This window comes from Aspergillus japonicus (genome assembly GCF_003184785.1).
Source record: "Aspergillus japonicus CBS 114.51 unplaced genomic scaffold BO86scaffold_58, whole genome shotgun sequence".
Lineage (NCBI taxonomy): Eukaryota > Fungi > Ascomycota > Eurotiomycetes > Eurotiales > Aspergillaceae > Aspergillus > Aspergillus japonicus.
This window is the reverse complement of record NW_020291695.1, coordinates 98,531-118,894: the sequence shown is the minus strand read 5'-3', so window position 1 is coordinate 118,894 and position 20,364 is coordinate 98,531. Positions and strand designations below refer to the sequence as shown.

At 52.4% G+C, this 20,364-nt stretch overlaps 6 protein-coding genes across 6 annotated transcripts; 2 read left to right on the top strand and 4 right to left on the bottom strand.

Moving 5' to 3' along the window:
* Positions 1–103: 103 nt before the first annotated feature.
* On the bottom strand, positions 104–1,426 carry BO86DRAFT_181746 (uncharacterized protein). The gene is made up of 4 exons (XM_025666601.1): positions 852–1,426; positions 678–772; positions 541–612; positions 104–469 (listed from the first exon to the last, which is right to left on the bottom strand). Exons 1-3 carry the CDS (start codon positions 1,057–1,059, stop codon positions 556–558), a joined length of 360 nt encoding a protein of 119 aa, XP_025524295.1. The 5' UTR covers positions 1,060–1,426; the 3' UTR covers positions 104–469; positions 541–555.
* A 110-nt stretch (positions 1,427–1,536) lies between these two features.
* On the bottom strand, positions 1,537–3,813 carry BO86DRAFT_402798 (uncharacterized protein; the record flags this gene model as incomplete). The annotated part of the gene is made up of 6 exons (XM_025673888.1): positions 1,537–1,759; positions 1,812–2,381; positions 2,432–3,059; positions 3,110–3,444; positions 3,505–3,632; positions 3,697–3,813. The coding sequence occupies 6 exons, from the start codon at positions 3,811–3,813 to the stop codon at positions 1,537–1,539; spliced, it is 2,001 nt and encodes a 666-aa protein (XP_025524294.1).
* Positions 3,814–4,874: 1,061 nt separating this feature from the next.
* BO86DRAFT_181691 (pleiotropic drug resistance family ABC transporter) lies at positions 4,875–9,947 on the top strand. Its single transcript, XM_025666600.1, has 2 exons — positions 4,875–5,760; positions 5,825–9,947. The coding sequence occupies exons 1-2, from the start codon at positions 5,091–5,093 to the stop codon at positions 9,625–9,627; spliced, it is 4,473 nt and encodes a 1,490-aa protein (XP_025524293.1). The 5' UTR covers positions 4,875–5,090; the 3' UTR covers positions 9,628–9,947.
* Positions 9,948–10,066: 119 nt separating this feature from the next.
* On the bottom strand, positions 10,067–11,211 carry BO86DRAFT_421592 (PLP-dependent cysteine synthase family protein; the record flags this gene model as incomplete). Its single annotated transcript, XM_025675288.1, has 2 exons — positions 10,067–10,082; positions 10,271–11,211. 2 exons carry the CDS (start codon positions 11,209–11,211, stop codon positions 10,067–10,069), a joined length of 957 nt encoding a protein of 318 aa, XP_025524292.1.
* A 998-nt stretch (positions 11,212–12,209) lies between these two features.
* On the bottom strand, positions 12,210–13,850 carry BO86DRAFT_391805 (annexin). Its single transcript, XM_025672677.1, has one exon. It carries the CDS (start codon positions 13,700–13,702, stop codon positions 12,497–12,499), a length of 1,206 nt encoding a protein of 401 aa, XP_025524291.1. The 5' UTR covers positions 13,703–13,850; the 3' UTR covers positions 12,210–12,496.
* Positions 13,851–14,651: 801 nt separating this feature from the next.
* Positions 14,652–19,335, top strand: BO86DRAFT_450321 (multidrug resistance protein MDR; the record flags this gene model as incomplete). Its single annotated transcript, XM_025676787.1, has 8 exons — positions 14,652–14,900; positions 14,962–15,487; positions 15,552–15,772; positions 15,837–16,350; positions 16,411–16,646; positions 16,700–17,669; positions 17,729–17,849; positions 17,889–19,335. Exons 1-8 carry the CDS (start codon positions 14,685–14,687, stop codon positions 19,333–19,335), a joined length of 4,251 nt encoding a protein of 1,416 aa, XP_025524290.1. The 5' UTR covers positions 14,652–14,684.
* Positions 19,336–20,364: the final 1,029 nt, after the last annotated feature.

The following is a 20,364-nucleotide window of genomic DNA, read 5'->3' as shown; positions in this document are numbered from 1 at the left end:
TATCTGATAGCTTGTGATAGCTCACTGAACCCGGTCTGATTGGATGGTGGGATCCGCTGTCGGCCGGGTTATCTTATCTCTGATCGGCCCATGATTGGCCAGCTCACTCCTTTTATCGGCCGCCCTCAACAGCCTGTCCGACCCCCAGTCCCCCCACGTCCTGGTACAGTACGTACTGTAGTACGTACTGGGTAGTACTGTACCTCAGGGCTAGGTCAGGGAGGTACTGTATTTTACCTCGTACTGAGGATTCGCTAAGGATCCCCGGCAAGGCAAGGGCACACCAAAGGGGCCTTGAAATGTGGATGCAAAGGCGATGACGCGGACAAAACCGGGGTGTTGACTGCCCCGTTAACAACCTGCTACTTGTTCTGCCAGGTGCATCCCATTGACACCCGAAAAAACTACATGGCCATTTCACACTAGTAGGGAGGGATTGGCGCTTCACAGTTCAGGTCAGTCTTTGAGTCTCGTATCTCGTGATATTTGTAAGTTTCTTATCCACATTCCCCCAATGCAAGGGTTCAGCCAAGCACCCACTTGATTTCCTATCCCCTACAGGTGGCACTGCCCGTGCACGTTCCGCGAGACCGATGTTCCGTTTAGGGTCAACTGAGAGGAATAGTTAGAGTCGAATCATTATCATCTGTCAAACCAGTAGAGAGACTCAGACTTACAGTCCAGTGGGCATGCTTCTTGCAATAGACAGGCTTCAACCCGTCCGTGCAATTCTCGCGCTCGTAGCTCCAGTCCGTGGGAAATGCCGGGATGCCTAGCCGTTGTGTAAGTCATCATTCCAGACCTCATCCCTTCCACATCACCGCCACAGCCAAGGCTCTTTCTTTTCTTACATTCACCCGCAACCCGATCACCCAAGTCCCAAGCACCGCCGCCCGCACCGACAAAAGCACTGGTCACTTGCTGGATGACGTCGTCACCGGCCTCCTCGATCTTGTCAGTGTTGCTGCAGCAGAGAGGGATGCCGTCACTATAGTCGAGCACGGACTCAGCCGTAGCCACGGCGGCGAGGAGAAGAATGGCAGGCAGTGTGAACTTCATTCTAGGAGCTTCGTATGGCTTAGAGGAAAAAGAAGTAACTCAGGACGATTTCTGGAGAATGGACCTGGGAGCACTTTATGTTCGCTGTTGCGCCAGGGGACAAACAGAAAACGAGGCAGGAAGAAACTTAAAGCTAGGCAGACGCTGTCCCTGGCATGTAGAGCTGAGACGCAGCCATTCGAAAAGCTGGTGTCAGTGAGCCCCTTGCGCTCGGTGTTTGATGGTCGTCTATTTTTGTCAAGGGATGGAGGGAGATGACACGAGCGGTAAGCGTGTTGAATAGATCAGGGATTGTGCGCTTGTTGATGTCTTAATCTTTGTTCCAACTCAATGTATCTGTTGCCGGTAGATCACGCACGCGATGGGTCTTCACGGTCGCGATTAGTATCAGCTTGAAAAGACCGAGTCAAGACTCAAGCCTTCATTTTGCCCGAGAAGTATTTCTGATTGTCGTAGGGAACAGCACTGCAAGGCGAATCATGCAGCGTCCATGGCCCGTTGAGCAACTGCGCAGCAGTCGGTGCAAGCCTTGGATAAGCGCCGGATCGCTTCAAGAGTCGAGTCTCGAGCCGTTTGCGATAAATACAACTCTGCTTGGTGGAGCGTTTTCAGGTTATATATCTCCGAGGCGGGCTGCGGGCTGCGTATGATGCTTGAAGCGAGCGTCTTCATCGCGACAGAAGGGTAGTGGTAAGCGATACTGATCATAGGTCAGAAAATATGGCATCGGTAGAGGAAGAGATTGATCTCACCCGAGATTGATATCATCACGTGGTAGGTATTTCAGCAAGCCGAGGGATGCTCTTGCAGCCTTCGACATGAGCGACGTGGACAGCAGGACACGAGGATTGTCCGAGAACCCGGGTGAGGTGGAAAGGCTCAGGCCGCCAAGAAGATCCTGCGCGGTGTTTACTCCTCTCATGGCAACTAAGGAGTGGATGGCGATCATGCAGTCATAATAGGCATAATGGATGAACAGAAGAGTCGGGAACACTGGCTGTTGTCGGAATGGTGGATTTGCTCCGGATCCAGGCTGTAGTTCGCGGGGAAGTTTCCGCAACCACGCCTGAAGCTTTTGGTCAAACTCGCCTGTGAGAGCAAGTAACTGATCGAAAGACTTGCTGACCGCAGAAGCTAGATATAACTGTCGAACAATCTGGCTCCTGATTTGCACAAGCTCGGCGGTGGGATGGAAGAGATTGAAGGTATCCGATTCGTTCCTTATTGGCACACTGTAGGCGTTTGAGGGGTAACTGATTTGCAACACCTCTGCAAATATGTCTTCTTTCTGCGCTGGAGGAACTCCGAATCGATAAGATATCCTGCTAAAAGTCAGAACAGACACCCAGAGTAGAGGACTTGTTGCACATACTCATTATCCATCGCACAAATCATCAAGAAGAGCAAGTGCCGGTCCTGCCTCTCTTCGACAGGACATCTCAACAGGGATCCTGCATTGCCCAAGTCTAAGTGGTTGCTGATCTGCACAGCAATAGCGATAAGCGAACTACAAGGGTGAGCAGCAGACAACGACAAGAACAAAACAGCCATAACTAAGATCGATTTGCATGCCCAGAGATCAGGAGGTGCGAGTAAAATCTCATTGATAGCTTGCAGGGCGCCCTTCATAAAGAGTGAGCTGATCTGATGGTCAGGCTGACCTCTTGTGGATGGAAGCATGTAGGCGACAGCCAGAATGACATGAATGCTGGTCCATTGGCCTGGGCCGTGCAAGTGTGGATCCGCGTAGTTACCGGCAAATAATGAGTCAATATCTGCCTGAGTAAATACCGGGAGGGTTATGTTGAATTTCTCCATGTAGTCATGTAAGAGTTGCGTCAAAAGCTCCGCCCTTGGGAACGAGGCAAATAGCTTCCTGGGTGGCAACAAAGAGCTCAATTGAGGCTCGGAGGCCACACTGCCCAGAAGAAAATCAAGATGGCTCGAGTCTGCCTTTTGTGATATCCAGTCCAACCCTTCATTCGTCAAGACCGAAAAACCTGCGCTAATGTTAGACAGAGAATGAATTTCAGGTTGTGGTCCGACTTACATCCCGCACCTGTGTTGCTGAGACACCTGGGGATGTAGAAGCATGGGGGTCTCTCTTGATGCAGACTCAGTCCATTCTCCACGCGCACGGGACGAACAACGCTATCTGAGCGCATGGTTGTAGAGACTGGCTGTTGTTGATCCAAAAAGTCTTCGATATCGAAATCATCGAGAGGATCCAACCCGGGGTGGTTGGTTTCCGCAACAGGTAGACCGGTGTCATCAGGAGGCGTGTCCGGCAAAGAACCCATCTCTTCCGCACCCGTGCCGAAGATGCTACTTAGATGGGTTTCCAGTCGCTCCAGCTTGCCTTCGAGGTGGTTGATCATCGCCTCTCTTCACACAAGCAATTAGTGAATGACTTTCCCTGGTGGCTGACGCGTGGGGCTCACCCACCGTCGCAAGATGGTTTTATATCGCTGTTCGTTCCGAGTGCAAGAGATGCCCATCTTCTCGCAGCGGGAGCACCTGGAGTTCATGGAGGAGTCGCATTTGGTTTTGCTGCGGCGACATGCTTCACATGCCTGATGGAATTTTGCCGTCTATCAGAACACAAATCAGATAGCAAAGGGTCATGGTCACGCATACCTTCCGCTTCTTGAGAATGTCATGATGTTCGTGGCGTGACTGCGAGAGAGGCGACCCTCGCGTGTTAGATGATGAAGATGAAGAAGAGGGAGGCCGGTCATGGTGTGCGTTGAGCATGGCTTTGGAAACGGTAGCAAGGAGTAGTGATGACAGTGGACGGACTGACTGATTACCTATTACTGTGCTGAGGTACAGTACGTGGCTGTAGTACTTACTGTCTCCGTACCCTAGGTTAAATCAACTGACTCCACCTTTAACAGCGTTATCAGCTTTAATACCCCCTGATGGCTGCACACGATAGACTGCCGTGTATCATTCGTACGGGAAAGTTTCACCTACCATGACAAAAGTCTGCGCTGAGAGTCTACGGGCCAATGATAGGGATCGATTGCTTATACGCTAAGTCCCGTTGGGGTCTTCGGAGGCCGGATGTTGGGCAGAATCTAGAGGGCGGTAAGTATTGGCTGTGTAATGATACAGCAGCTTCTCCGGACCGTTAGCCTGCCGATCATCTTTTGCTTCTCTCCTTCTCCACTCCAACTCCCCTCATCTCAATTCTCAATTCTCAATTCTCATCCGAGCCCACTGCAGTCATTCCATCATTTTCGCCCTTGTGAAAATCATGTGGCCACGATCTTCAGGCTCTCGACCTTTTCTCTGATACAAAACTCTTGGCAAACACCGCGCCTCAGTGAGGGCTGGGCCATGATGTCGTCGTTAGTTCGATCCATTGTATGTACAGGACAGTACAGTTCACAGCCACCGGCACACCGAGAATTCAGCCCATTGATTGACTTCGATAGTGGCCCCGTGGGTCCAGCCAGATCATCCACGCTTCTTTCGGCTCCCGGACGTTCACTCAATCTTTAACTCGGGTCCAGGGACTGGTCTCCACCCCCCTGACTCTGGGTCTTACACCCTCTGGTTGGTCCGGATGCCGGACACTCGCTGCTGACGCCTAGCTGGTACTTCTCATTTGCAACATGTGTCACAATTTCGATTATTATGTCCTGCTTATACAATCCCGTTCGGGCCTACGGGTGTTCGCCCTGCACGATGAGCAAATACGATCGGGTTGTCAACGCTCCGCAAGCGGGTCGTTCTAGAAGCCGCGCGGTCCAACAACTATGTATATCTAGTTCATCCTTCGCCAACTCCTCACCTCTGCTCTAGATTTATGGTCACTCAAGCGACTGGTCGGTCTCTTTGATCCAGACATTCTTTTCAGTCAATCAAGGTACCTTCGAAGGACGCAGCGCCTTCTGTCGGCCGATCGGACCTCAGGGGCCTCCACCACACTACCAGGCGCCCTTTCCTCCCTCTTCGCCTATTTTCTTGTTTTCAAGCTTACTTGACCCATGCGAACAAACCCGTGAACAGCATTTCCCCCGATCATGTCGTTCGTCCCTACTACCGGCACCAACGCCGGGCGGGCCCAAGAGGTGGTTAGCCACAACCTGCCGCAGAATAGCGGGGCAACCTACCATGACGATCCAGCTTCGGGACCAAAGGAATTTGACCAGGAAGCCAGCGAAGATGACGCGACGCTTCAAGGACGAGAGGACAAGATGGAGGCTCGAGTGGGTGATCTCGCACGCCGGCTCACTCGACAGTCCACCCGCTACTCAACCAAAGCCGACCTTGAGAACCCCTTTGTCAATACTGACCCGGAATCGACGCTGAATCCACACAGTCCCAATTTCCAAGTGAGAGATTGGATCAAGATGCTCCTCGCCATTCGCACGCGTGACCCTGAGCGTTACCCCGACAGAACTGCAGGTGTGGCTTTCAAAAACCTGAGCGTCCACGGTTACGGCTCGCCCACCGACTACCAGAAAGACGTTCTCAATTCGCTTCTGGAATTTGGAACCCTAATTCGCAAGCTCATGGGCGCCAAGATGCAAAAGATCAACATTCTGCGCGAGTTTGACGGGCTCGTCAAGTCAGGAGAGATGCTCATTGTACTTGGCAGACCCGGTTCGGGGTGCACGACCTTCCTCAAGACAATCTCCGGGGAGATGAACGGTATCGAGATGTCGGAGGAATCTATGCTGAACTACCAAGGTATGTTCTTTCTATATATCTGTCCGATGGCCTTGTCAGTGCTTACGTTGAGTGCTTTCTTCAGGTGTCCCTGCGAAGGAGATGCACAACGCCTTCCGGGGCGAAGCCCTCTACAACGCTGAGACAGATGTTCACTTCCCCCAGCTGAGCGTTGGTGACACGCTCCAGTTTGCCGCATTGGCCAGAGCTCCCCGTAATCGCCTCGGGGGTGTCAGCCGTCAACAATACGCCGAGCATATGAGAGACGTGGTCATGGCGATGCTTGGTCTTTCCCATACGATCAACACCCGCGTCGGCAACGATTTCGTCCGTGGAGTTAGCGGTGGTGAGAGAAAGCGTGTTAGTATCGCGGAGGCAATGCTGAGTCAAGCTCCACTGCAAGCATGGGATAACAGCACCAGGGGTCTAGATTCTGCGAACGCTCTTGAATTCTGCAAGAATCTAGCCCTGATGAGCAAGTACACTGGCACTACAGCCTGTGTTGCTATTTACCAAGCTTCTCAAAGCGCATACGACGTTTTCCAGAAAGTGACCGTGCTGTACGAAGGAAGACAAATCTATTTCGGACCAACCACAGAGGCCAAACAATTCTTTGTTGACATGGGCTTTGAGTGTCCTGACCGGCAAACAACGGCTGATTTCCTCACGTCCCTGACTTCGCCCTCAGAACGACAGGTCCGCCCAGGCTTTGAGAACCGTGTCCCCCGCACTCCGGATGAGTTCGCGGCTGCCTGGAAACAAAGTAGCGCGAGAGCTAAACTCTTGAGAGAAATTGACGAGTTTGAAAGTCAATACCCACTCAAGGGCTCTTCGTACGAGGCCTTTGTGGATGCGCGACGGGCGATGCAGGCAAAGCATCAACGCCTAAAATCGCCTTATACCATTTCGGTTTGGGATCAAATCTCTCTCTGTACGACTCGTGGATTCCAAAGACTCAAGGGCGACATGAGCTTAACTCTCTCTGCCCTCATTGGTAATTTTATCATCGCCCTGATCGTCGCATCCGTTTTCTTCAATCTTCCGGACAACACCTCGAGCTTCTATTCGCGGGGAGCATTGTTGTTCTATGCAGTTCTGCTCAACGCCTTTTCCAGCGCCCTTGAAATCCTGACACTCTATGCGCAGCGCCCAATTGTGGAGAAACAGGCACGATATGCATTCTACCACCCGTTCGCGGAAGCAGTAGCGTCCATGCTGTGCGATACTCCCTACAAGCTACTGAACTCGATCACCTTCAATCTGCCTCTATATTTCATGACCAACCTACGTCGGGATGCAGGAGCGGTTTTCACATTCTGGCTGTTCTCCGTGGTAACCACCTACACCATGAGTATGGTTTTCAGAACGATCGCTGCGACATCTCGTTCGCTCTCGCAAGCCTTGGTCCCCGCTGCTCTGCTTATTCTTGGCATGGTCATTTACACTGGATTCGTCATTCCCACTCGGAACATGCTCGGCTGGTCTCGCTGGATGAACTATATCAACCCCGTGGCCTACGCGTTCGAGTCGTTCCTCATTAACGAGTTTTCCGGTCGCAAATTTGAGTGCTCGAGCATCGTTCCATCCGGATCGCAGTACGATTCAGTGTCCATGGACTATCGCATTTGTTCCACGGTTGGTGCCCAAGCTGGGTCAACAGTCGTGGACGGGTCACTGTACCTCAAGCAGAGTTACCAGTATACCACTGGGCATGAATGGCGCAACCTGGGAATTCTCATTGGGTTTATGGCTTTCTTCGCCTTCGTCTACCTGGTCAGCACCGAATACATCTCGGAGCAGAAGTCCAAGGGAGAGGTGCTGTTGTTCCGTCGGGGCCACCAGGCAACCCTGCCTACAGAAGGAGACGTCGAGGTCCAACCCAGGCCCGGTGGTGCAGTGAAGACCGAGACCAGTGGCGACCAAGAAGGTGTCCGCATTCAGAGGCAAACCGCGATCTTTCACTGGGAGGATGTGTGCTATGATATCACCATCAAGGGTGAAGACCGACGGATTCTGGATCATGTGGATGGCTGGGTAAAGCCTGGAACTTGCACGGCTTTGATGGGTGTCTCCGGAGCAGGGAAGACCACGTTATTGGATGTTCTGGCCACTCGAGTCACGATGGGCGTCGTGACTGGCGACATGTTAGTTGATGGCAAGCCCCGCGATCAGTCGTTCCAAAGAAAGACTGGTTACGTCCAGCAGCAGGATGTACACCTCCCTACGTCGACTGTCCGTGAAGCACTTCAGTTTAGTGCTCTGCTCCGCCAGCCAGCCCACCTTAGCCGGAAAGAGAAACTGGACTACGTGGACGAAGTTATCAAGCTACTGGGAATGGAGGCCTACGCCGATGCAGTCGTCGGTGTTCCTGGCGAGGGCTTGAACGTCGAGCAGCGTAAACGTTTGACTATTGGTGTTGAACTTGCGGCCAAGCCTCAGCTCCTGCTTTTCCTTGATGAACCGACGTCCGGCCTTGATAGTCAGACTTCATGGTCGATCCTGGACCTTATCGATACTTTGACACAGCATGGACAAGCCATTCTTTGCACCATTCATCAACCGTCCGCCATGTTGTTCCAGCGGTTCGATCGCCTTCTGTTTCTAGCAAAGGGGGGCAAGACCATTTACTTCGGCGATATCGGTGAAAACTCGACGACTTTGTCCGATTATTTTGAGAGGAATGGAGCTCACACTCTGAAAAATGGAGAAAATCCTGCCGAATGGATGCTTGACGTCATTGGCGCGGCCCCCGGGTCCAAGACCGACATAGACTGGCACAAGGTGTGGAGAGAGTCGCCAGAGTACACGGGAGTGAAACAACACCTGTCTGAGCTTCGGTCAACCCTATCTGCCCAGCCCAAGGATGATTCCGATCCGGAAGCCCTGAAGGAATTCGCCGCACCGTTTCACATCCAACTTTACGAATGCCTGGTTCGGGTGTTTGCGCAGTACTACCGCACCCCAACCTATATTTGGAGTAAAACTGCTCTATCTGTCTTAACCGCTCTCTACATCGGTTTCTCCTTCTTCCACGCGAGTAATTCGATCCAGGGCATGCAGAACCAGATGTTTTCCATCTTCATGCTGATGACCATTTTCGGCAACCTTTGTCAGCAGATCATGCCGCTCTTCTGTACCCAACGTTCGCTCTATGAAGTGCGTGAACGGCCCTCCAAGGCCTATTCCTGGCAGGCCTTCATGACCGCTAACATCCTGGTCGAATTGCCATGGAACACCTTGATGGCGGTCCTGATGTTTCTTTGTTGGTATTATCCCATTGGCTTGTACAACAACGCCAAGCCCACTGACGCAGTCAACGAACGCTCGGCACTCATGTTCCTTCTGATCTGGGTCTTCCTTCTCTTCACGTCCACGTTCGCTCACATGGTCATTGCTGGAATTGAATTAGCTGAGACCGGTGGTAACATCGCAACGCTTCTCTTCTCCCTCTGCTTGATCTTCTGCGGTGTCTTGGCTACCCCGGATGCGATGCCGGGATTCTGGATCTTCATGTACCGTGTATCGCCCTTTACGTATCTGGTCTCAGCAATGCTGAGCACGGGTATCTCCGGGACAAATGCGGTTTGCGAGTCCATTGAATATCTGACTTTCAACCCCCCGAACAACCAGACGTGTGAGAGCTACATGAAGGCCTACATCAGCGTCGCGGGTGGGTACCTGGAAGACCCATCGGCGACGTCGAACTGCCAGTTCTGTACCATCAGTAGCACGGACACGTTCCTTGCATCCGTGTCCAGCTATTTCTCCGACGCGTGGCGTAACTTTGGGATTATGTGGGTATACATCATCTTCAACATTGCGGCCGCGGTGGGGATTTACTGGTTGGCCAGAGTTCCCAAGTCGGCTGGCAAGGCCAAGAAGGCGTGATTTGACTGCTACATTTACGTTCGCGTGCGGTGCTGTGTGCTGCTATAACCCACTGCCTATCATTGAAACTGGGGACTGTCTAGAATGTCTTTGTCGTTTGCCACATTCCTTCCAGCATAGCCCCGATATACCACCCCCTTACCTTTGTCGTCTAGACTCACTTCATCTACTCGACTCATTTATTATTACTTTCTTGACTCTCGTTCAATCACCTTTCTGTATCGCTGTTTATTTTTCCATCGCTTTACTTCTTCGCGGAACTGCTGTATGCAAATGTACCACCAGGTACCGCTGCTTCGACTCTTCTGTCCTTATTTTCTTCATGTTACTCTCTTACTCGGTTATATCACCTAGAGCCTTTGCTTAGAGTATAGATCACATTCTCTGAATACTTCTTTTCTTGCACTCTTTGCTCATATAGATGTTTCAATTCGCAACTTCACCGTGAATGTGTGCTTTGACATAGGGTACGATTTGAAAGAGATAGGAGATACTCATTATCGTTGTCTCTATCAGTCCCGAGATAGGAATATAAGATCAATATATGCATTTCACTCGAGCTTTCTATAGCTCTCAGCAAATATAAGCGATGGAGCAAAGACTGCTCCATAGGCTCCAGACATCCCCCGACAGGAGAGCCTACTCAGTGAACAAATTACCGCTCATATATTTGAGCCCCGTATCCACTGCCACCGTGACAACCGTCTTCCCCGGCCCCAGACGCTTTGCCAACGCAATCGCCGCGACAACATTAAGACCCGTCGACGTGCCGACCAGCAAACCCTCCTCCCTTGCCAGACGCCGACACATCGCGCGCGCCTCTTCCTCGTCAACCGCACACGCCTCGTCAAACAGCTCGCGCTCCAAATGCGGCGGCACGAACCCGATCCCGATGCCCTCAACACTATGTTTCCCCGGCCGGCCCGCCGTAATCGTCGGCGACGACGCTGGCTCCAGCACCGCAACATGGGTGGCCGGCCACTTGGCCTTAAGCACCCTAGACACGCCCATCACCATCCCAGCGCCGCCCACCGCGCCGCAGAACGCATCAATCCCGCCCGGAAACTGCGCCACCAACTCAACCCCAATCCCCTCATACCCAACCCTCGCATCCTTATTGTTAAACTGATCCGCAAGGTAAAACTCCTCGCCCCGCGCGAGCTCGTTCGCGCGACGAACCATCGACGGGATCAGGTCCGGCGTGATGCCCGCGGGACTGGGCACCAGGTCCAGCGTGGCGCCCAGCGCCTCCATCGTGCGCAGCTTCTCCCGCGCAAAGGCGTCGGAGGACACCACCCGGAAGGGGTATTTCTTGGCCGCGCAGATGAATGCCAGCGACGAGCCTGTGCTCCCGCCTGTCGCCTCGACCACGGTCATCCCCGGCCGCAACGTGCCGCGCCGCTCGGCTTCTTCGATGATCGATCGCGCCATGCGGTCTTTGTATGAGCCTGTCGGGTTTAGGAATTCGAGCTTGATGTAGATCGCGGCGCTGTTGGGGGGCACCACGTGGTGGAGGCGGATGACGGGGGTGTTGCCGATTGCGTCGAGGATGTCCCTTGCGGGAGGTGGGGGGTGGTTTGGCATTTTTGATGTTGGGGGTGGGATGTTGGGGATATTATTGGGGACGGCGCTGGACTAGGTGGGCAGTCGTGGTGTTAACGAGGGTGGTGAATTGAGTGATATTGAAACCGCAGCTCTCATGCAGATGAAGGTTGGATTTGAGTAAAAAATAGGTTCTGTGCTAGTAGAATTGGTACTTGTAGTCACAGTTGACGAAGATGGAAGTATGAGTTCAGATCCATGATCCATCTCGACCTCCTGCGGTATCGGCTGGATCCACCGCATCCGAACCGCCGGCTGGAATTGTCTCGATGCGGTAATTGCCTCGACCTTGGCGGTGGAGGAGCTCTTGGCCGGAAGTTTTACCTAATGCCCAGCAGAGACTCGAAGTTCGAGGTGTTTACCTTATTTGGACCTCCGCGGAGATACCATCCGTCAACTCGGTGTCCTTCGCTAGATTGATATCAGTCCACTCACGATGGTTGATGCTCTTTCACCTGTTCGACTAAGCCGTGTGCTCTCGCCAAGCACTTCGTTCGGGAGGATTGCAACACTTTTAGGAAAGTCACATCATCTTTCTCTCGCATTGATTGTCCTCAAAAATGATATACTAGGCGTAGCACTTGTTGAACACCATATACTCCTCTTTTTCGGGGGAATCCCGGGATCTGGCCGGCTGCCAAGCCCTATGGGGCGGATCGAGCCAGTCGGGAGGCTTGGATCCGGATCCGAGTAATGCCAGACTCCGGAGTTCTGCCTTCTGCCCGCCCCGAGCTGCTCGCCGCCTTGGAGTCTTCCGGTAAACCACGTCAAGCTGGCCGGGGTTTACGTATTAAAAGCTTGACTTAGGGTTCAAAGTCAGACAAGAATGGTTATGCGTACCTTAGAACTTCACACGGTGGTACTCCTGGGTTTCCGAAATGTAAATAAATGTGGTTGTGGACAAAAGAGCGTTTGTCCCACAGCCCAATAACCTTCCACATTCTTCCGGCAGTGTACGGAGCTATATACAGCTCCAGCTGTGAACAGTAATAACTTTCTCATTTTTATTGCTCTCTTCTGCTTGCTGCGCTCGTTAGACAATTAGTGAAGATAAGTTTTTAATCAATTTAGAACGAACGCCATAGGCGACAAAGCTGAAAGAAGAACATAAACCGCAAGCCATAATCTCCGACTGATCCACCGGGTAACAGAGGGTATAGTAACACCATAAATTCGCCGATAGAAACGCCACTGTAACGCAGAAAACCATAAGACTTAACAAAGCGAGTCAAAAAGGAACCTCCCAACGATGTGTCAACCGCAGTCGCTACTCCAACATAGCCACCAGCAATCTCTGATAATCCCCGCTTGTCTCCCCCTTCACCCGCTGGATTAGATCGGTCCGATAGCGGTGGTGGTAAGCGCGTTTAACGGTTTCCATGTGTGGGCGATTCCAGTGGAGGCGCACCACGCGGATCACCAGTTGGTTGTCCTTTGTCCCCATGCCCTTCATGGATTCTTCCAGCAGGACCGCGTCGCGCATCGCCGGATCCAAGGCCGTCCGAAGCATATACAGCAGCGCGTCCTTCATGTGGCCGGAGAACTCCTTTTCGATGTGCGATTCCAGCGAGAGATGGTACCGGGTGGCGAACGCCTGGTTGAGCGCGCGGAGTTCGTTGTCGGAGCTGCGCGCAAAGAGGGCGGTGACCTCGTCCGCGTTGTTGACGATGCGGGCGGCCGTGGCGCCGTGGAGGTTCTGGGCCTCGCTCTCGATGAGGCGGTAGTCGACGGGCATGCTTTCCTCGTGGCGCGCGGCGCGCAGCACGGCGGTGAAGAGGGTCTTGGTCTTGAAGGAGAGGTCGTCGGCGACGTCTTGCTGGAGCGAGCGCCCGCGGTAGGTGCGCTCGTAGGCGGCCTGGATGGCGCGGAGATCGGCGTTCGAGCGGCCGAGGAGGACCTCGTTCAGCAGCCATTCCTTAGTGCCGAGCCCCTGCACGGCTTCGCGGGCGAGCGCCGTGTCGTGGGCTAAGGGTCCGTCGATGATGGCGAGCAGCCCCTGGCGGAAATAGCCGCTCGTCTCGGACTTGACGTCGGCGTAGAGGTCCCGGCGGATGTGCGATTGGTACGTGGCGCGGACGGCGGCAACCTGCAGCGGATCCAGTCTGGCCAGCACGGCGATCAGGGTCTTCTCATCGGTCCCGAAGCCTTTCATCGCCTTGCGCAGGACGTCGGCTTCACGTCGAAAATCCCCGGGGGCCATCTGGCCGGGCGCATAGCCGAGCGATGGGAAGGCGGGAGGGGGGCCGTATCCTTGCTGTTGAGGAGGTGGAGGTGGGTTTTGATAGTTGTTGGCGGGGTATCCGTGCTGTTGAGCTCCTCCTGGTGGTGGCAACCAGCCAGGCGCCGAAGGTTGATGGCCATATGCACCGTGCGGTCCGGGGTAAGGTGCTGGATGCCCTTGTGCTTGATTGTAGTTCCACTGGCCTGGTGGGCCTTGGCTGTGCGGTGGCTGATGGTACGGATTGTAAGACATATCTGTCTAATAGCTGATAGTCCGGCAACGGTTTACTTGACTATAATGTGGTGGAAGAAGGTAGATTCACTTTGAAGCAGCGTATGTTTGCAAGTATGCGAGGAGGTGAGTGGAAGGAAGGAGTCATTTCAATGCTGCGAACATTTTGCGATGACGAGAGGGGACGGAGGCGCTTCCGGACCGAACCGTGGTTATGACTGTGGCGCAGCCTAAGGCCGACCTCGCAGTGTGGCTGAGCTGGTTGTCCCCATGGCTGGGATGACATCATTCCTGTGGTTACATGACATAAGTACTATGTAGAACTACTCTGAATAAGTAAGTATTTACATATGCTCAGCCCCGCAAGGTTGAGACTAGATTGAAATATCACCGTCAGCCCCGCAGATGCAGGGACGGCCGATGCGGTTGGCCGCCGTAGATTGAGGCCCTTGTACGGCATGTACGTCCACCGTCGCGCTGATTTCTTGGGAGGCCTTAGACTTTGCCTTGCAAACCTGTCTGGGATCCTACCTAATATCATACTGATTTTTCCCCTCAATCGTATATTGTATTAAGACCAGTTCTATCTATTCTGATGATGATTGTATATGCAAGTAATGATGCGGTTCTACTAAGGGATTTTATCAGATCTGGTAACATATCACGAGATTCAGCATGTGATCCTTACACACAATCAATATCATCATAACTCACAAATAAACGGCTCAGTGCTTCCGGGCTAGGGTTCGTGAAAATGTTCCTGTCCTGATGGCCATTGGTGGTTACTAGTAACTAGAATCGGATGCTCCTTCTTTGGAACTCAGACTGAATCTGCTTATCGCTCAAGGATGGTTGGCTGGCGATATATCAGCTCCGTACGGACCTCCGCCAGCCACTGCCCCAAGCGCGTAGACTAATGCAATTCCCAGAATTATAAGCTTGATGCTCCCCCTTTTAAGCTTCGAGTTCCCCACAACCTGTCTCAGTGTTGACTCCCGAACCAATGGAGAATATTCACACCTGTGGAGATAATGAGTTCGGTCCGCAAGCCGGCCACGGTTGTCGCGGCGGATTTGACTTCACCCTGCTCTTTGAAGAATGTTTCTTCTCAATCGCGCCCTCAGTCCTGCTCTTGCTCATTCTTCCCGTTCGTTGGAAACAGCTGCGACCTGGGCGGATTCGGAAGGTCTCGCAAAGTGGGCTCTACTGGGCCAAGTTGGTACGAATTTCTCCACCGGGTCAAGGTTGTAGCTATGGTATTGACACAATGCCGTTTCTAGGGCCTCGGACAAGCATTTGGGGCAACTCAACTAGCGTTGCTGATTGTTTGGCTCTTGCCTCATGCACCACGAACACAAGCTTCCCTACCAGCTGCGGCTTTGTCTTTCGCGGCCTCACTTGGTCTATTGCTACTGTCGCATTGGGAACATCTGTTCTGTATTCATCCTTCCCACATTCTTAACCTTGCTTTATCTGTGTCACTTTTTCTCGACGCGGTGCGCGCCAGAAGCCTATGGCTTGCGTTTAATACCACCATTGCGGGACTCTACTCAGCAAGTATTGCGATCAAGGTCGTCTGGTTTTACCTGGAGTCCCACTCAAAGCGTGGGCTTCTGAAGAATACTCAAGTTCAGTACGGCAATGAGGAAGTTACTGGTCTCTACAGTCGCGTCTTTTTCTGGTGGGCAAACCCCTACCTCTTTCTGGGATTCAAGTCTCTTTTTTCTATTGACGATCTGCCGCATCTTGACCAAAGCCTATCTGCCCATGTGCTGCATGAGCGTTTGCGTGACTCATGGAACCGAGGTACGCGACAATCCTCATATGTGAATCCATATATATCGGCTTTTATATCTGATCTGCAAGACAGCGTCAAAATCTTCACACAATGCTTTGGCTTACTGCTCTATGTACACCTTCAAGTCCTCGATAGTCTGTTCCTTCATGGAGAGAATAGCAGTTATCGGACTCAGCTACTCGCAGCCGTTTCTGATCACGGCATTAACTGACTATGTCGAGGAAACCAAGCCTGACCGGAACAAGGGATATGGCCTGATAGGTGCATTTGGACTTGTCTTCTTGCTCAAAGGGGTAAGAACCACGATATAGTGTCACACTGGTGACAGACAAGCCCATACCTAATCCATTGGTGCAGATCTTCAACTGTCTCTATCAGCATCACAACTACCGCCTGATGACCAAAGTCAGAGGCGCACTAGTGTCTTTAATCTATCAGAAGACCCTGACTCTGCAGTTTGATGAGAACAGCGACTCGACCGCCTTAACTCTGATGAGCAATGACATCGACAATATCGCGTTCGGACTCCAAAACATGCATGAAGTGTGGGCAAGCCCCGTGGAAACCGGCATTGCACTGTACCTGTTACAGCGGAAAGTCTCGTGGGTGGCGGCCGTTCCAGCCTTTATTTCACTCGTGGCCATGTCATCTACGCACCTTCTTTCCAGTTCAATGCCCAGTCGGCAGAAAGCATGGATGCAGGCAGTACAGCAGAGAGTGGCGTTCGCATCTAGCTATCTGAATTCCTTTGCCGCGATTAAGATGCTGAATCTGCATTCTCGCTTGGGACTGATCATGCAGCAGTTACGGATCGATGAGTTGAACAGAGGGACGAAGTTTCGCCATGTTATGGTTAAAATGAACTTGCTTGGTATGGTTCCCGCCGGGTTGTCAAGGAGCTCGAGTTGTGAAAGCTAATACGTGCGTGCAGGTGGTGCAATTGAAAACTTGAGCCCGGTACTTACATTGAGTATCTATGCGGCCATCGCCCTGCATACGGGTCGAGTCCCCTTGGATATGGCTGCGACTTTCACAACCCTCTCCATTATTTCTCTATGGAGCACTCCGCTTTCAAACCTTGTTTACTCAGGACCCCGAGTGGCAGGAGCCCTGGAAAGCACCCAGAGGATCCAAGCCTATCTTACAGCAGATACAAACCTGAACGTCGTACAGACCAACCACAAACTAACATTGCCGCATCCAAATCAACCCCAGTCGAGGTAATGACTGAAACTGCAGGAACCATTGAGCTCTTTCCAAGTACAAGCAAAGTCGAGACGATCGGCGTTTCCACGGCTGATCTGGTTCATGCGTCTGACGCGGACTTCGGCTGGACAAGCACATCAGACCCTACACTGTCGAATGTGAACATCAAGATTCCTCCTTCCTCCTTGACAATGGTCGCTGGACCAGTTGGCTCGGGTAAAAGCACCCTACTGAAAGCATGTCTGGGCGAAGTGCCTTGTCTCAAAGGCTCTATCCATATCAACGTTTCCAACGTCGCGTATTGCGGTACGAAGGCATGGATCCGTAATCGCTCGATTCGGGATAACATCTGCCACCCCCTCCCGTATGAAGAGGAGTGGTACCGCACTGTCCTTCATGCAACAGCTCTCGATCACGACATTGATACCCTACCTGAGAAAGACCTCACGGTCATTGGCAGCAACGGCATCTCAATGAGTGGTGGACAACGGCAGCGAGTTGCCATTGCTCGTGCAGTGTATGCGCGGACAAAGCTAGCCATCTTTGATGATGCGTTGAGTGCCCTGGATGCTACCACCGCTGCTCAGGTCTTTGCCCGCGTATTTGACTCTCAGGGTATCTTACGTCGTAATGGGGCTGCAGTAATACTGGCGACACATGAGTGGAGTCATCTAGCTCATGCTGATCACGTAATTCACATGGACCAAGGGAGAATTGTCGAGCAGGGACCTCCTGAAGCCCTTCGGATATTGAGAGACCACTTTGTGCAGGAAGATATCAGAGATAGATCCCTTCAACAAAGGAATTCGGATATAGAGCCACAGAAACCCCAGCCCGGCAACCCATCGAAGTCTGATGAGGACTTAGCACGGCATAAAGGAAATTTGCACGACTATGCCTACTATTTTCGCACATCGGGCGGGTGGTCAATGGTGCTCTATGCAGGAGCGCTGGTTGTTGGGCTCTTCAGTGCGCAATTCACCAGTGAGTGAGCCTCAGGCATACGTGTACCCTTCTTACATGACACTAATCCGCTCTCTCAGGTCTTTGGGTTCAGTGGTGGGCGGAGACAAGTGAGATGAATCCCTTCGCACAGCTGGCGCAGTATATTGGCGTTTATACCCTCTTAGCAGTGGCGGCGGCAGCCCTCTGGGCCTATTGCATGTGACTCGTCTTCTGTCGCATCGTCCCCACGTCCTCAAGTCGACTCCATGAGCACCTGGTCACCAAAGTCAAAGACGCACCGCTATACTGGCATACATCCACCGACACGGGGGTCATCCTCAACCGCTCCAGCCAAGACATGACAATGATAGACCGGTCGCTCCCAGCGGACTTCTCGAAGACATCCAACTACCTCGTTCAGTGTGTCATCAGCGTGGCTTCCATTTGTGTCGGAGCCAAATACATGGCCACACTGATCCCTATCACCGTGTTCGTCATTTACTGGATCCAGAAATTCTATCTTCGCTCGTCGCGGCAGCTCTGTCATCTCGAATTAGAAGCCAAGTCGCCACTGTATACCCAATTCACCGAGACCCTTAGCGGCCTTATCACTATCCGTGCCTTTGGATGGCGGGATAGCCTTCAGGCGGAGCATAGGGATCTGCTTCAGGACTCCCAGCGACCGTACTACTTCCTGTTCGTCATTCAACGCTGGTTGACCCTCGTGCTAGATCTGCTTGTCGCGGCTCTGGCAGTCATGTTGGCTGTTTTCGCAGTCTTTGTGCCTAACATAGGCCCCATCGGAGTCTCGCTGATATCCCTCATCACATTCAACGAACAACTCGCCGAGCTTATCAACTGCTGGACGTCTCTAGACACCAGTATAGGCGCCATAAATCGGATCCAAAACTTTGGAAAGGTCCCCACCGAGAACCTTCCTCAAGAAACCCAGACCCCGCCGCTTACCTGGCCATCTGAAGGATCGATCGTCTTTCAGAATGCGACCATGGCTTACGCACCAACCGCGTCCCCCATTCTCCGGAATATAGCACTAAGCATCCCCGCCGGTTCCAAGCTAGGCATCTGCGGCCGCACTGGCAGCGGTAAAAGCTCTCTCGTTCTAGCTCTCCTTCGCATGATCGAGATTCAAAGCGGGGACATAAGTATCGATGGCGTGAGTCTGCAATCCTGTCCGCGTGATAGCATCCGCAGCAAGATCACCGTGATACCCCAAGAGCCCGTTCTATTCCCCGGGACGATCCGAGAGAACATCACCACGTTCCAGACCATGGATGACGATCGGGTGCTCCGTGCTTCGGAGAAGGTCCAGCTTCGAGAGTATGTCGCAACCCACGGTGGTCTTGACAAGGGTATAGAGGACTTGCCGTTGTCGGCGGGCCAGAAGCAGCTGCTTTGTTTGGCGCGGGCTATCGTCTCGAAACAGAAGATTCTCTTGCTGGATGAGGTGACGAGTCACGTAGATGATGAGACAGACCGGGTCATGCAGCGGGTTGCTCAGGAGGAGTTTCGCGGATGTACTGTCGTTGCGGTTGCGCATCGGGTGCACATTTTGGTGGATTATGATCGGATTGCGGTGCTCGAGGATGGTCGGGTGGTAGAGTATGATGCGCCGGCGGCGTTGCTTGGGCGTCCGGGGTCGGTGTTTGGGCGGTTGTATGATCAGACGCGATCTTTGAGGCATTAACTTCTGTCTGTCACATTCCTGCATGATAAAGCGCAATCATCGCTCGCAGGACTATCGCACCCATCGGGTCAAGTACATCCCATGTCCATATTGATGTCACTTGACGGTCCCGGGTCCTTGACGTCGGGCTAGAAAGACATCCCCTTTGTCATCGTCAGAGAAAAAGGGTAGTATCCAAATTGATATTATAATATCGGACTTGGGTAGATGACTGTTGGCTTATGCAATAATATGTCGATTGAACAAAGAGGCTGGCGTGCCTGCCAGCTGCAGCTGTGTCCCATCGTATCATAAACTTCTGGATAAGAAAGCTATTACCTATGTACCTTGTGTTCGATATTGCCGCTCAAGGATAGCTTAGGCCATTGTTTTGCTTGAGGTTCTTGTTGGTCAATGCGGAGATACATCGGACAAGGCTGCAAACTTGACAAAAGCTTGATCTTTGTGAGGTACAGAGAGAGTATTTATGGGTGGGTAAGATTTGAAGTCAACGCGATGTCCGCATTGGAATGAGAGACGGACGGAAGATGGGCTCGCAACCACACAGTGAATGTACTGAGACTTTGTACTGTACATCAGACACTCTCTGACTCACTCCAGAGATGGGCTTTGTTTACATATCCGTCCTCTCAATTCTCCATTCGCATCAGTTCTCCTGTCCCACTATTCCTCCCTCTAACACCCATCTGCTCGTCTCCCTCCTCATCTTCCTCTCTTCGTCTCTTCCTCTTCATCTCTTCCTCTTCATCTCTCCCTGTTCATCTCTCCCTGTTCATCTCTCTCTTGCCACTTATCCCTCTGATCCCTGTTTTATCACTGAGTAGGGATTTTCTCCGTTCGTTTACTGATATCAGCTGATCTCTATACAACCGGCTTGTTATCTCCGTTAGACTTTGCCAGTTCAATCTCCGCTCAGTCCTAGTCCAGTTCTTTTATATCCCCTTTTCCGATTCCACTATCTCAGGAGGTGAGACCTCCTATTCTAAAACCTTGAACTCTGAGATCTAATGGACCTTTCCATCAGCTGAG

What these genes read in the sequence shown, in the direction of transcription:
- BO86DRAFT_181746 (XM_025666601.1), bottom strand. Translation starts at nt 1,059, where the DNA reads ATGAAGTTCACACTGCCTGCCATTCTTCTCCTCGCCGCCGTGGCTACG. An exon ending in TGATCGGGTTGCGGGTGAAT is followed by an intron (nt 773 to 851) that starts GTAAGAAAAGAA and finishes CACAACGGCTAG; the next exon opens with GCATCCCGGCATTTCCCACG. An exon ending in AGAAGCATGCCCACTGGACT is followed by an intron (nt 613 to 677) that starts GTAAGTCTGAGT and finishes TATTCCTCTCAG; the next exon opens with TTGACCCTAAACGGAACATC.
- BO86DRAFT_181691 (XM_025666600.1), top strand. Translation starts at nt 5,091, where the DNA reads ATGTCGTTCGTCCCTACTACCGGCACCAACGCCGGGCGGGCCCAAGAG. An exon ending in ATCTATGCTGAACTACCAAG is followed by an intron (nt 5,761 to 5,824) that starts GTATGTTCTTTC and finishes TGCTTTCTTCAG; the next exon opens with GTGTCCCTGCGAAGGAGATG.
- BO86DRAFT_391805 (XM_025672677.1), bottom strand. Translation starts at nt 13,702, where the DNA reads ATGTCTTACAATCCGTACCATCAGCCACCGCACAGCCAAGGCCCACCA.